We start from the raw sequence: 14,056 nt of genomic DNA on the forward strand, positions 1-14,056 counted from the left end.
AAAAAAATTAAGCAAACCCAAGATTACAGGCCTTTATTCTAACGTAACTATTTTTCTGTTTCCGATTCCATAATTTAATTTTGTTATAACTATTTATTATGGGTTTTTTTCTTTCGAGCAGCCAATCAGAAACCATTAAAAAAGGTCTGAGGTAATTGGGGAAAAAAGACTTGCGGAATGCACGTTAGTGGAAGTTAACGTGAATGAAAACCCCGAACAGGTATCGGGTTTCGTTATTAAAAAAAAATGTGCAGTCGTTACGTTGCCAAGAGCACGCAAGCCACTTAATTCCAACGCCTGGCAATGGGCGACTCGGGTTCATACAAGCTGCAGCGGCGACGACACTCTACCTCATATTCTTTGGTTCTTTCGGTAAAGTCACGTCGATGGAAAATAACAAAATAAAAAAATCGAAAATGTGAGTTTTTTTATTTTGTTATTTTCCATCTACGTGACTTTACCGAAAGAACCAAAGAATATGAATTCCGGCAGTCACGAAAGTTTTAAATCAAAATTTACACTTTACCTCGCCCTTACCGCAGTCACTGGCAGCCCCCCTTTGCTCTTATTATAGAATCTACCCATCGTGAAAAAATATAAGAAAGGGTGTCGATAGGGATATCACCATCATTGTCATCATTGTCATCAGCCATGTTCAAAAGCCACTGGCCAAAGTGAAATTGTGGCCATGCGACCAACATTATGGACAACATCGTAAATCACGGAAGACTGTGCGCTCCTTCAAATGGAGGGGGAGATGAGCAAAACTACAAAACAATATCTCCTGATGATGCCCTCTTGTCATGGCCAGCAGACCTCGACCTTGGCCTTTAGCTTCTGAGCATATTTGCTCCTGCCACACGCAATAGGAGAATAGCATCCACCGCTGGATGAAGGCCTCCCCAATCTGCCACCATCTCTCACGATGTAATAATCCACACAGCACCTGCGCATGAGCCAATTTCATCATCACTCAGTAGAGGGTATCATCCATTAAATCAGATCATTCTAATTATATACGGTAGTAGTTTGAGCTACTTTGATGAAGCTGCACACACACACTCGGTAGTATAAAGATGTTATCATACGAGTGTCTGCCTTCGTGACATACAATGCATTGAAATTTGAAAGAGTCCCCCAGGTGTTCGGCAACATGTCACGGGTGATAGTTTGGAATTCTTCCGTCATGCGCTCTTGAAGTTCAAACAATTTATCTTCAACATAACCCCTGACCCTGGCGGTTGCCGCTTGCTGCAGAAGTTACGGTTATAGCCCAGTGGCCGCCACGATTCATACTGTGGGCGTACTGAGCAAAACTACGCGTCCGCCTGCTTCACTGCGGACGTTAAATATCCCGTGATGTTATTGGAAGTTAAAAGATGCTGTGATGTTACATGCGAGTAGGCCGTGTGTGCCGGCGTGCCGGCTCACATTTTTTACAGAAATGAAATGTTACGCGCAAGTTACTGCATTGGCTAAAACCTCTGAGCAATATCGCCCCCCCCCCGCCACCCCCAAGCGACCGCACACTACGCTCGTCTGCGCTACGCGTCCGCGACAGCCTCGCGCCACGAGTACGGCGTGAGAATACCGAACGTCGCCGGTGGCGCGACGCAGCCTAGCGAGTGAGCGTGTCGGGGGGGGGGCACCTGCAGCACGGGGCTGTTGTCGAAGTTGTAGGCGCTGGGCCGCCCCTCCAGCGTGGAGAAGGCGACGTTCCCTCCCGTGAGCGGCGAGATGTCGCTGAACTCGTCGGTGCACAGCGGCGTCTGCTCGTCGTCGCCCGAGCGCAGGAAGCCGCGGTTGCGCTTGTCGTAGGTGGACTCGCAGGAGCCGCTGTAGTACTGGTACGGCGTCCACGGGCCGTCCATCGACGCGCGCTTGTAGATGGCGAAGCTCTCGGGCCGGCTCGTGTGGAACTTGAGGCGAACGTACGTGATGTCGAACGCCTTGCCTGCGCGACACGAGCGGAACGCCGTCCATCAGTACGGAACACGGTGTTGCGATGTCGGACTCCGTGCCTTTCCCGCGCATGACAAACCACGTGTCGCGGTCGGAGGAACACACTTTATCCCCACAAAACAAATCATCCTCCGTGAAGTGAACGTCGCGATGTCGCACGGAAATCGAAACGCGCGCGGGCGTGCCGAGGTAGGCACAACGTTATCCCCGGCGAAGCCAAACGATCCTTGCGAGATCTCAGAAGCCGAGCAGGCTTGAGCCTGGCTCGTGCTTGAATGGCAGGCTGCCAAGAGGTACTTAGGTGCCGTATGCTGTAGGCACCGATCTGGCCAGGAGATGGTAATGCGATCAAAAATTGCCAAATGTTTTTTTTTTAAATCGCCTTAAAATTATTTAATTGGACAAAACCACATTGCCAACATTGACCAGTATTGGAAGACTATACCCATCTGTGAAATCTAGCGCCTTCTTTATAGCCTACGAATGGCATGAATAGCAGATATAATACGGCAACCGATATTTTTTTGTAAGCCATACGTCTGGATATTTTAGTGTTATCTATCGCTTTGTATGGGTATGTCTTGTGTGACCCAGCAAGGCTTTCCTGGATAAATAAAAACGTAAATAATGGGCGTTGGTTGTTTTCTCGTAATTTACAGATTTGAAAGGGGACGTGCCAAGGAAATTCCTGGCAGACTCGAATAGCATTTCTTGCATTTGTATGGATGTAGAACTTCTTTCGCACCTTACTTAACCAATTACGCTAATCGTAAGTTTTTGTGCATTTTCTATATTGAAGCGGGCACTTACAACGGTGACACTTTGACCATTTCTATTCACGGACATTAAAAAAAAATCAACTAATACACTTTTACAGAAAACATTGCACGGCACATTACAGAGATGTTCGAAAAAAATTTACGCAAACACCTTAAAGCAAAAGGACATTTCGGGTACTTTGAACCGAGTGTTGCAGTGTAATTTAGCAAAGTGTCAAAATATTTTGTCGCTTCCCCCCAAACGCAGAGTTATTTTCCCAAGTGTACTTATTATCCTTTAAAAAACAGAACACAAGTCAATGTTCCCAATCAAGAAGGATGACAAAAAAATCCACCCATTGTCATACGCCAGACGAGCAAAGCCATAATGACCTGTCATTACAATCATCGCCATAGTTTGCGTGGCAGGACATTACACAGCTAATCATCGCGCGGCGCTCGCTCGCTCGCTCGCTCGCTCGCTCGGCGATGACATCTATGTGCATCCCCCTCCGAACCGCCGGGAATTCGATGTCAACAAACACGGAAGACGCACGGCACATTTCACTTGACGAGTTTGAGGCCGTTGCCGTCGAAGCTTCTCACGAGTGGGGGGAGAGCGGATGTGTGCCACAGACTTCATGGACAGGCCAGGGTTGATGGGGAGGGGGGGGGGAAGTGCTTTCCCTAAGGCACGGTTATTTTTTATTATTCCTTATTCTGCACAAATAAACCTGATCACAAGGCCCTTTAATCCATGCACAGCGGCAGCTTCCTGGCCCGGGAGCTAACAGTATCTCTCTCTCGCTCTCGTTGATGCTCTCGGCATGCATTGACGCCGGTGGATGCGATTCCCCCAGTGAATCCTGCGGTCCAGCCAAAGCTTCCACGAGCCAACTTCACCGTAAACCAATTCCAGTGCTTTTCCGTAAATGGTGAGAAAATACCGTCGGGCCTTCGGCAGTGCCAAACTGTCCCCGCAGTGTTCAAATTTACTACGTGCCATTAAGGATCATCATGGGAAAATTCAAATATAAACACAACTCTGTCCTTGGGCCGATGGTATAAAATAATATTTACATGTAAATATGGATGTCGATGGTCACTTGTCATGCAAGGCATGATTGGAAGGACTGATCCCATGGTAACAATGACGACTTCCGCTATCAAGACATCCAACTTCTTGCTCTTATTTGTTTCCAGCCTGCACACCGCATCTTCGTGCCCGATGAGTTTCTCATCATTGGCAGAAAGCGTTCAAATAGTTTGTTAACTTCACTCTGTAATGGGCCAGCTGGGTCCGTGACCCCCGCCTCCTCATGACCCCCAATCCTCCCCATTCTCCCCCCAGTTTCCACAGGAATAATGATTAAACAACACCTGCCAACTGCACCTGAGTTCCATTTGGTCATGTTGTCCTTGCTGCTCTTTGTGTTGGAACCGTGGTGTTTATTTGTAAAACAGCGGGCGAGTACACACCACAAACATGGCTACTAATCCCTACGGTGGATTCTATAGGATGAACGGAAGAAAATGGTGGGGTGGGTGGGTGGGAGAGAATGTGGGAGGCGGTGATGGGAGAGGGCTCGAGAGAGAATGGGAGAGTATAGAGTAAAAACATGGGGGGGGAGTAGGTGAGTAAAGATTAAAACACAGAGAGCTTCAACAGAAGAGTCGTGGTGGCTGATTGCAGAGATTCTTTCACACAATGCCTTAGTCATGGACTCTAACACTGCTTTTACAATCAACTAAAACAACAACAAAAAACCCTCCCCAAGAGCAAAAAAGGAGGTTTTCGTTTAACAGAAGCCGGATTGTCAAAAGCAGATGTTGCAGCACTAAACCTTTTCGAGGCTGGAAGATAAATGTCGGAAAGAAACACCAACATGCCTGCGCAATATTGGGCGACGTTTTATGGCCACAGTTGAAGTGAACAGAAGTTTTTGGGGGGCGGGAACTCCTCCTTCTCCACGTGTCTCCTCTCAAAAGAAAAGTTGATTCTGCATCTGGCACGGAACTCTGCTGGCCTGGCGTGGGGGTGGGGGGCTTTAAATGCACAAACCCAGCACTCGAGAGATAAGTGCGTTTTAGACCCTGGCATTCATCTATTTGAAACCTCTTTGAAATGTGTTTTTTTTCATTCATTCATAAAACAAAACAAAGGTAGATTTTTTTTGCGCTTGCCAATCGATTGATGGATGGGGGACTTCCTCATACCTTGCAGGCGACAGAGGTTACGTGGTCATACTTCACCATGCTGGTCAGTGCGGGTTTGCGAAGGAGGGGGAGCAAAGATGTGGCAGCGTGCCGTACAACAATGTATTGTATTTTGCTGACCACCACATATAGCAGAGCACCGCAGCTGCCTATGACAACCTGGTGTGCCATGGTGGTCACCCATCTAAGCAATATCCAGGATCAACCCTTGCTTAGCTTTACGAGATCGGGTGCATTCTGGGTAATTGTCACTGGCATGCAGATAATTGCAGATCTAAAAAATCGTAACAATTCTCGTTAAAATGCAAAAAAAAAACGCTCAGCGGAACACGGCAGTGTGCGTGACATACGATAATAAATTCCTTCTTGACGAAGCGAGCTTCGAGTGGGGGGGGGGGGGGGAGGTTGGGGAACCTTAACCTCACTCATGCTCTCCGTGTTGATGAAACAATCCTATTTAGGGCATTCCTCTCAAGAAGCTGGGGAACCTCCAATTTGTACGGTTGGCTACGTACGGTGCGAAAGAAGTTCAACGTATGTACATGCAGAGTAGTGTACGAGTGGCGGAGGGGACACGATAACCGTGGAGCCGGGATAGCGAACCACTGTTTGCTAAAAAGCAGACTCCGTTCGAGAGGCCCGCAGGGCGTTGTGGGGTGGCATTATGGTGTCATTTCCTGCCGTAATGATGCCACAAAGTCGCACCCAGGTGTTTGATCAACGTGACCTCTCACGCCCACCCCCCCCCACCAAACACGAGCAAATCATAGAAGTAAATAAAGAAGCCGAGGACAAAAGCATCCCTTTTGTTTACTGGAATCCCAGGGACAAGGGTTTGGAGGAGAAGGAGGGGGTGGTGGTGAGATGCCAAGGCGGGATGGGCGAGCAACTCTTTGGGTGACCGCTTTGAAGCTTTTCCCCCAAGGCACATTTAAACCAGACGCCGCAGATTGCCTCCGCTTCAAGGGCCCTCCGATTTGAGCACAATCACCAAAATCCGCCGATAAAAGGGCCTATCGACTTCAAATCTTTTGATCCCCACCAAGAAATGTGAACTCTCCGGCAGAAGAAACACGTAAATACGGGAACCGTAGTGAAACGCATGTCGTCGGGTTGTCAGCAGGCGTATTGACCCGATACGCACACTCTGTTACATAACAAAGCGCCGCGCCACTCATTGACCTCCCAAATTATGGATTTCTTGCAAAGAATTTTGTTTTTTGGGGGAGGTGGGGGCGGGTAGAGGAGGACCAGCGGAATGTGACAATTGGCAGCTGCTTCGTGAGTAAAAGGGGACCAACGATGGGTTTTGGAAAGTGTCAAGGCACTTTCTCAGACCCTTTCCCCTAATGATTTCCGTCATTTGCTCCCAGCTGTTCCGAGTCTCACACACGCGATGAAAATTGAGGCCCTGAAGATGACCAGCTGCTAAGCGGGGGGTGTGGTGGTGGTGGAAGGAGGCTTGTAATTTTGTTCCGTGGCACAATGCCCACCAGACAGCCCAATGGCGGCGATAAACACAACGGGCTTTGCGGAACTGGCCCATCCCGGCCTACGTACGAGCCGAGCTTGCGAGCCGATAAACAAAGCAAAGGAGGCACAGAGGGAGGTGTTCCGTTTAAATGATGTGAACGTTTGTATTTTCAGGTGTTTATGCAAATTAAAAAAGACTCCCAACTGAATTCCATTTTGCTTTTATCCTGAAGATCAATTGAGCCGTGAAATGTACGAACATTAAAAAGAAACCGCTGCTGCATTTAGGACCTAATTGTTGTAAAAGTATTGCTTTGATCGGTGTTGTCGCGCGAGTAACCCTTTGCTGGGAAGGCGATGCTTTTTCTCGGCGGCTCAAGATCAGCAGTGCTGCTCCGACGGTGCAGCCTGTGAGAAGGTTTGTAATGTTTTGTAGTTTCGCATCTCAAGGTGCTGTGTAAATGAAAAATAATGAAACTCTGTGGCCCCTATTATGTGCTATGAAGGGCCATTGACTGACACTTTGCCCATGGTATATATTGCCGTTGAAATGGCGGTGTTATTGCCCAATTTGCTTCACTTTGGTGTTGTTCTTCTTGGTTCTTTCGGTAAAGTCACGTAGAATGGAAAAAATAAAATAATAAAAACAAAACATAATAAAATACAATTCTCACGACGTTTCGGCCACAACGCAAGCAGCCGTCCTGTTCTTCACCTGAGGACGGCTGCTTGCGTTGTGGCCGACACGTCGTGAGAATTGTATTTTATTATGTTTAATTTTTATTATTTTATTATTTCCCTTCTACGTGACTTTACCGAAATAACCAAGAAGATGAATCCCTGCAGTCACGAAAGCTTTACATCGAAATTTTGGTGTTGTTATTTGTGCTTGTGCACCACGTGCCAGTGCAGCATCACCGGACAGAGTTGCCTGATACCAGAGATGGGTCACACGAGAAAACAGAGAAGCGAAGAATTGGGTTTCAGGAAGTAGACACACAGAGAGTCCCTCGGGAAGCGGGTGGCTGGTGAGGGACAGGCACCAGGAGAGCCGCCACGCGTCTCAGGATGAAGACGTCACACACGACTGCTAGCAGTTAGGCCCTGGGGCAGCCAACACTTTGAAATCACGCGTCCCAGGATAGTGGGATCCCAGGAAGTGAGAGGAGAAGCAGGGTCCAGATGAGCCGTCGGCAATCCGCAAGCTTTTTCGATTTAAAGCTTTCGTGACTGCAGGGATTCATCTTCTTGGTTCTTTCGGTAAAGTCACGTAGAAGAGAAGTAATAAAATAAAATAAAAATTATAAAAATAAAACATAATAAAATAATTCTCACGACGTTTCGGCCACAACGCAAGCAGCCGTCCTCAGGTGAAGACCAGGTCTGTCGGGGAGACAGCGTCTCCTCGGGGCATTCAGACGCTGTCTCCCCGACAGACCTGGTCTTCACCTGAGGACGGCTGCTTGCGTTGTGGCCGAAACGTCGTGAGAATAATTTTATTATGTTTTATTTGTATTATTATTTTATTACTTCCCTTCTACGTGACTTTACCGAAAGAACCAAGAAGATGAATCCGCAAGCTCTTTTTACGGACTGCTCCGTGACGTAATGCATCTATGCATGTCTCCACGTGCATTGCGGGCTCTTGAAATATAGATTTTTCTCCCAAATTCGAAAAATAAACGACTCCCATTGTTATTTTGCTTTGCCGACTCCTGGTCCAGACGTACCAGGTGGCCCCTCGGGAGTTTCCCACCAAGGAGAGACCCCGGTGGAATTGGGGACCCCCCTCTCTGCACACAGCAGCACGCGACTCAAACGCTCTTCCATCCCTAGCACAGACCAGGCATGCTCGGATCCACAAGGCAGGCGAAGGCTTTACTAGTTCGCTCGCTCGCTCACTTGCTCCAAACCAAACACCTGCAGGGAATCCCCCCACCCCCCTCCCCCAATGAGGCACTCGCATTCCGCGCGCTCACGACGCGCGCGGACGTGCGTGGACACGAACCTTCCCCTCCTCTTCCCTCCCCTCCCCTCCACACAGATTTCGCACGGGGCGGCGTTACCACCGTGCGTACCGTCACGGCGCACTGGCGTTAACCGCTGCCCATTTGTCTCGGCGGCAGAGGCAACGGTGGCGACTTCGCGTTCACACATCGAGGGTGGCGCTCGGTGGGGTGGGTTGGGTGTGTTTCGCTTGCCCCTCTCCTCCCCCCCATCTTCGCAGACTGCGGCAAACAACCGGGAGATTTTTTTGTTCTGTGGTGTTTATTTTAAATGGTTGTTAGCGGTTATACACCAAACGTTTTAGTAGCAGGCGTGTCATCGAGCCTTTGCAGAAATGTCACCGAGCCGTGAGCGTGCATTATGACGTGTTAGGGAATGTGCCCGCGAGAAGTAGACATCACAGAACTACTTCTAGAGCCGCTTCGATGGGGCCTATTTCTTTACAACACTCGACAAAGTGTTCACTATATAAGCCATACAGCGACCATCTGGGATTTTTCAAGATACAAAACGGAGCATTCTGTCGGAGCAGCGGAGGAGCGGCACAGTGCTTAGTGTGCTAATTGCACTCTGGGTTAAATTCCCGGCCACGGCTAACATCAGTGGCGAGTGATATCCGACCCCCCCTCCCCCTCTTCATCAGGCCGCACTGATCAGCGTGGGAAGTACGGTCAGACAACCCCCACGATGGACACGGTGTGGTGAGGGGACTTCACGCAGCAATGGATTGACAAATGTTTGCAACAAAAAGGGGCGTGCAAAACCTACTGGCTTGGATCTGCTATGTATGTGCAGGCTGTACCTTAAAGGTATAGTCCATTATAAAATTACCATAATCAGACAGCAGCTTTAACTAGTTGGCTGAATGTCGAGGTTAAAACACGAATTTCTTTAGAACTGCTTTGTGTTTAGTTTGTCGTCCTTACCCCCGCACCTCCGATGAGCACGGTTGGCTACTGACGGTGCAAAAGAAGTTTCAACATACATGCGTGAAGATAACGTGTGGAAGAAAAAAAACACATAAAAGCTTGAATGATGTTCAACAGCACAGAAGCATTCGAAACGAGCGGAGCTGAGATGTTATTGGCGAACACCTGGGACTCTCACGGGTGTTGATACGATGCGCGTGTCACCAATGCCGCGGCGCATGTGTGGAGGTTGAGAGGGATGAGACAATCTGACATGCGAGCGTAGTTCCCCATCAACCCATCATCTCGAAATGCTGTCTCGCTAGAACTCTTCAATAACAAACGCTGCATGCCCCAAATTGTCCGTGTCAAACGCAAGTGCCCGGGACAGACCAACGGAGATGATTTAGTATTGCAAAAGTTAACCAAACCAGGCATATCTCTCTTGCGTGGAGCCCTCCACTAAATCCTGGACACGCTGAACGCCGGTGGTCCTGGAGGTTGTCTGTGACGGCGGCGTTGGAGGGGTGGGAGAACCACGTGACAGGGTGCCCGGGAGAGGGCCTCAGCTGCCACCCAGCTGTTCAGACCCCATGCTGGGAGCACAGACTTCCACCCTTCCACCCCCACCCCGAGCCAGACGGCAACATTCCCACTTTCCAGTGGCTAAGAGGTATGGGCTCGAGGTGCCATTTACTGGCACACACCACGGTGTCGAGGTGGGACCTTTAAAAAGAAAGAAAAATAAATAAATCGGGGACGGATGCCGGGTGGCTCAGAGGTCACAGCGCCGATCTGGCAACGCTGAGATCCTGAGTTCGATGCGAGGTTTAGCTGCCTGTGATCAAAGTGGGTTCTCTCAAGCGTAGCAAGTCAATGGTCTCAGCCGGGTCACCAATTACTACACAAATATTAACCGTCATATTCAATTCGCTTCACCGATTAAAACTTGTTTAAATGGCAGCTCTGAGAATTTAACTAAAAATATTTTAAAATGTAGCATCGGTTTGACTGCCATGCCATGAACACTCTCTGCGGTAAAGTGCTGCCCCCTATCCACTTTATGCGCCATTCTCGGACACGAAGGGTTGCACTTTCTGCGCGAGATCCGAATGGATTCTTCATATCACGACCAGGCTTTGAAAACACAAATCGGGATAAAATGGTTGGGGATAAGGACCCAAAAAAAAAATCGAAGAAAAAAAGTATTGGCATCCAATTGTAAATATCACACAGCTATTGCAGAGCCATCCCACACCAGTGGTTTGCACAATTGTGGGCCAGATGGATTTAAAACAAAAACGCCTTAATACAGGCATTCGAAGAAATATATCCTTCCTTAACCCCCACAAATCCCTCAGCAGATGACGCAGCACGGAATTGTGGGGCCAGTCTAAGGCGGGCTCTGACGTGGGGGTGGAGAGGGGGGTGGAGGCAGGGATGTCTTTGTGTTATATTCGGAAAAGTATACGTTGGCCTTTGTCGGAACTTGCTGCATGTAACAGTATATTGCTCAACATTCGTGCATGTGCAGTAAATGTTTTACTAATGTCCACACACACATCGGGTATTAATCAGATTGAGTATTTTGAATCCCGCCTGTGCTTACCTCTGCCACGTGTTTTTTTTTTTCGAAAATATCTGAAACATGAAAAAAATGGCTTGGAAACCCCAGTTGCCTCTGAATAGTATGTTTGGATTGAAAATCCATTACAAACGTATTATGCTGCGTATTTACTTAATTCCCTTAATATTAAAAACATTGACCCTACAGTATAAATCGTTGCGTGCAACAAGTACTTACAATTGTACGGAGGCTGCATGCCACAGAGAGTTGAGCAGTGGCACAACGGTGAGCCCACTGCACTCACTCCTACACCCTGAACACCCGAGTTTGAATCCTGACTGTGGCATACGTCCTTAGGGAGTCATTTATAACGCAATCGTGTCTCCACCCTTCACCAACCTGCGCCAACTATGCCTAGAAAGAGGAGGCCTTCATCCAGCAGTAGATTGACAAAAGTATTATATAATTATACGCCGTGGATTCAGACTCCGTGAATTATATTCTCAATATTTTGAATTAACACGTGGCTTCAATATAAATCATGGTAGTATCTATGCCACAGCAGCCACTTCATGCATGTACTAAATGACATGAAGAGAAAGCTGGCTGCATCATCATCATCATGGACCAAGACCGATTAACTTAATTGATTAAAGTGGTGTTCCTGTGAAAGCCTCTGCCCCTACGTAACAACACCTGTGGTATTTCTGCGTCCGACGGGGAGCATATTAATTACCACACCGAGGCCACTCCTTGGGTAACAAAAATATGGCCTTCCAAATACAAACCGGCCACCACCGACCCAGCGCAAGTTGCAGTGACACAGCAAGACGGTGGTGTGACTTGCGAGAAGCCGATGACTGAAACAAGAATATGAAACAAGCATTCTGTGTCTGGGACACGGGGCGTCATCCATTAAAGCAATCTGGGGGAGAAGACTGTTTTGACTCCGATGCATCGCTGTTTTGTCTGGTGCATTCGCTATTGGCAATATACTGTACTTCGCTATTACACGCAGCAGACGATCACAGGGGAAGATTACAGGAATAAAGACGTTTTAAAAACACTGATTATATTTCTTCAGAATGTCAGTACTTGGAATTACTTGCAAGCAATCCTCAAACTCACTGTGCTTTGAGTTTTTCAATTTCTGCTGTAAATCTGTAGACTACGTATTTGGATCATATTTATGTCAAATGTTTTTTGTGGAAACAATTGTTGGCAAAAAAAAGGTTAGTACAGATATTAGTGCTGATCCAGCGGAGCTCCACATTACTACATCCAAATAAGACAAATACTGAGAATATAAAGCAATTTTTGGCAATTGTAACTTTCAACATTTAAACAAAAAAAGAGAACCGTGAAAACACACATGAAAGCAATTTACAGAATCGAAAACATTGCTTTACGGCAATTACTGTGCATTACATTCGGTGTTTCTCACTCGTGCGTGGTCAGAAGAGGGATGTGCAGCAAAACCCATTGTTGAACTCTACTTCTATGCTCCAACGTCTCTTCCCCCACCTTCACCAACCTCCACAAGGACACAGAACCCCCCGCGACCCGCACGGCATCTGAAAGGCCCTCATCATCCAGCAGTGGATTGGCTGCACGCGAACATGTTTCTCCAGGAGATGCATTATGGACTTAGGGGCCTCGAATAAATATTTATACATATACTTTTTTTAAAGGCAATAGTCAAGAATATTTTTTGTGAGCGATACGCCAGCCGATCACCGCGAAAACGAGACATTTCCAGACTGTCCGGACCGGCACGGGAAACGAGCCCTTTCCACACGAGCAAACGGGATGGGGGGCCCAGCCCGACCCGGCCCTATTCTGATCACGGATGCTGCGCCAACAGAGGAGGATGAACCCCGGGAGCGTTTCGGACCACGCAAACAAGTTTTGGGCCAGCACAGGGCTCCCATTGTTTTCGCTCCTTCCGACCATCGGTGTGCTGTGTGTGGTGGTTGGGGGGGGGGCGCGCGCGATGGGAGGGAGGGGGGGAGGAAGGGGGGCACCCCCCCCCCCCCCCGACGTGCACGCGCGCCGTTTGAAACGCTGCCCAATCGTCACCGCCCTGGGCGGCGGTGCGCGCGTCCTACAAAGCGGCGACGCACGATCGGGAACGGGCCCCCCCCCCCCATCAGACGCAGCGTGGTGGCCACCACCAAAAAAAGCCAGCGACGCCGCTGCCGCCGCCGCCGTCACAGCCGCCACTACGCCGCAACGCGAACGGCGAAGAGATAAACTGAGATTGCGATCCGATAAACATCTTCAGACAAAATAATGAAGCATATCCCGGTGCTGTGGGCGGAACGCCTTTCGGAATCGCTGGGGAGAGGCGGTGGGGGGGGGTGCCTGCGTGCAACACACGCGCACGCGCCTGCAGATAGAGACAAAGATGCCCCCCCCCCCCCCGTGTAGCCTTAACAGACTTTTTGGGGGTGAGTGTCGTTCGCGAGCACCTATTACAGTCGGCATGATGCACCAGGAGGTTGGCTGGCCAGCACCACGCACGACCACCGTTGTCTCCCTCGAAGCGATGTTTACACATTAGAGGCCAAGTCGATCTAGGGGATGCCAAGGACCAGTTCAGATAGTCATCACCGGTGGCCGTCGGTGGGACTCGAACTCGGTTCGGAGCGGTGCCCTAACCGCTGCACTTCAGCTCCCCACGTCAGCGGACACACGGTCGCCTGCCACTCTTTGCAAGGGGTGCATCTGTTTAAATACTGCGGGGTTTTGTGTGACTTGGATGCGCACACACACTGGCGTTTTGGCATGCAGACGCAAAAGGCTGGTTATTTACTGGCAGAGCAAAATGCTCTGTGGAGGCCTCCGTCTTTATCCTCCCGAGCTGGTATGCATTAGCTGGAATGCAGAATAGAAGAGACTTCAATGAGCCTTTTGTGACCAGAGCAATGATATACAGCTCGGGCTTACATAGGAGAACATCAGGACAAGGTAACCACGCTTGGGTTGCATCCGTTGCAAAAAAAAGTATGTTTTTGTCAATCCAGCAACAACCCAGAGACACTTTTATTGTTTTTAATATATGGACAGAACACATAGACAGCTGGAAAGCGAATTCAAACGAGAGAAATGTACTTTTAAAAACAATCATTGATTACAATTACAGCAGACTCGAGTTAAATTGT

General features: G+C 48.7%; 1 protein-coding gene across 1 annotated transcript in view; it reads right to left on the reverse strand.

Moving 5' to 3' along the window:
- Positions 1-14,056, reverse strand: part of LAMC1 (laminin subunit gamma 1) — a 114,289-nt gene that overhangs the window by 39,158 nt on the left and 61,075 nt on the right. The window contains 1 exon segment of the mRNA XM_061550499.1: positions 1,650-1,954. Coding sequence (XP_061406483.1) covers positions 1,650-1,954 — 305 coding nt within the window.

Source organism: Lethenteron reissneri, chromosome 12 (assembly GCF_015708825.2).
Source record: "Lethenteron reissneri isolate LAM-NWPU_2019-01 chromosome 12, ASM1570882v1, whole genome shotgun sequence".
Classification (NCBI taxonomy): domain Eukaryota; kingdom Metazoa; phylum Chordata; class Hyperoartia; order Petromyzontiformes; family Petromyzontidae; genus Lethenteron; species Lethenteron reissneri.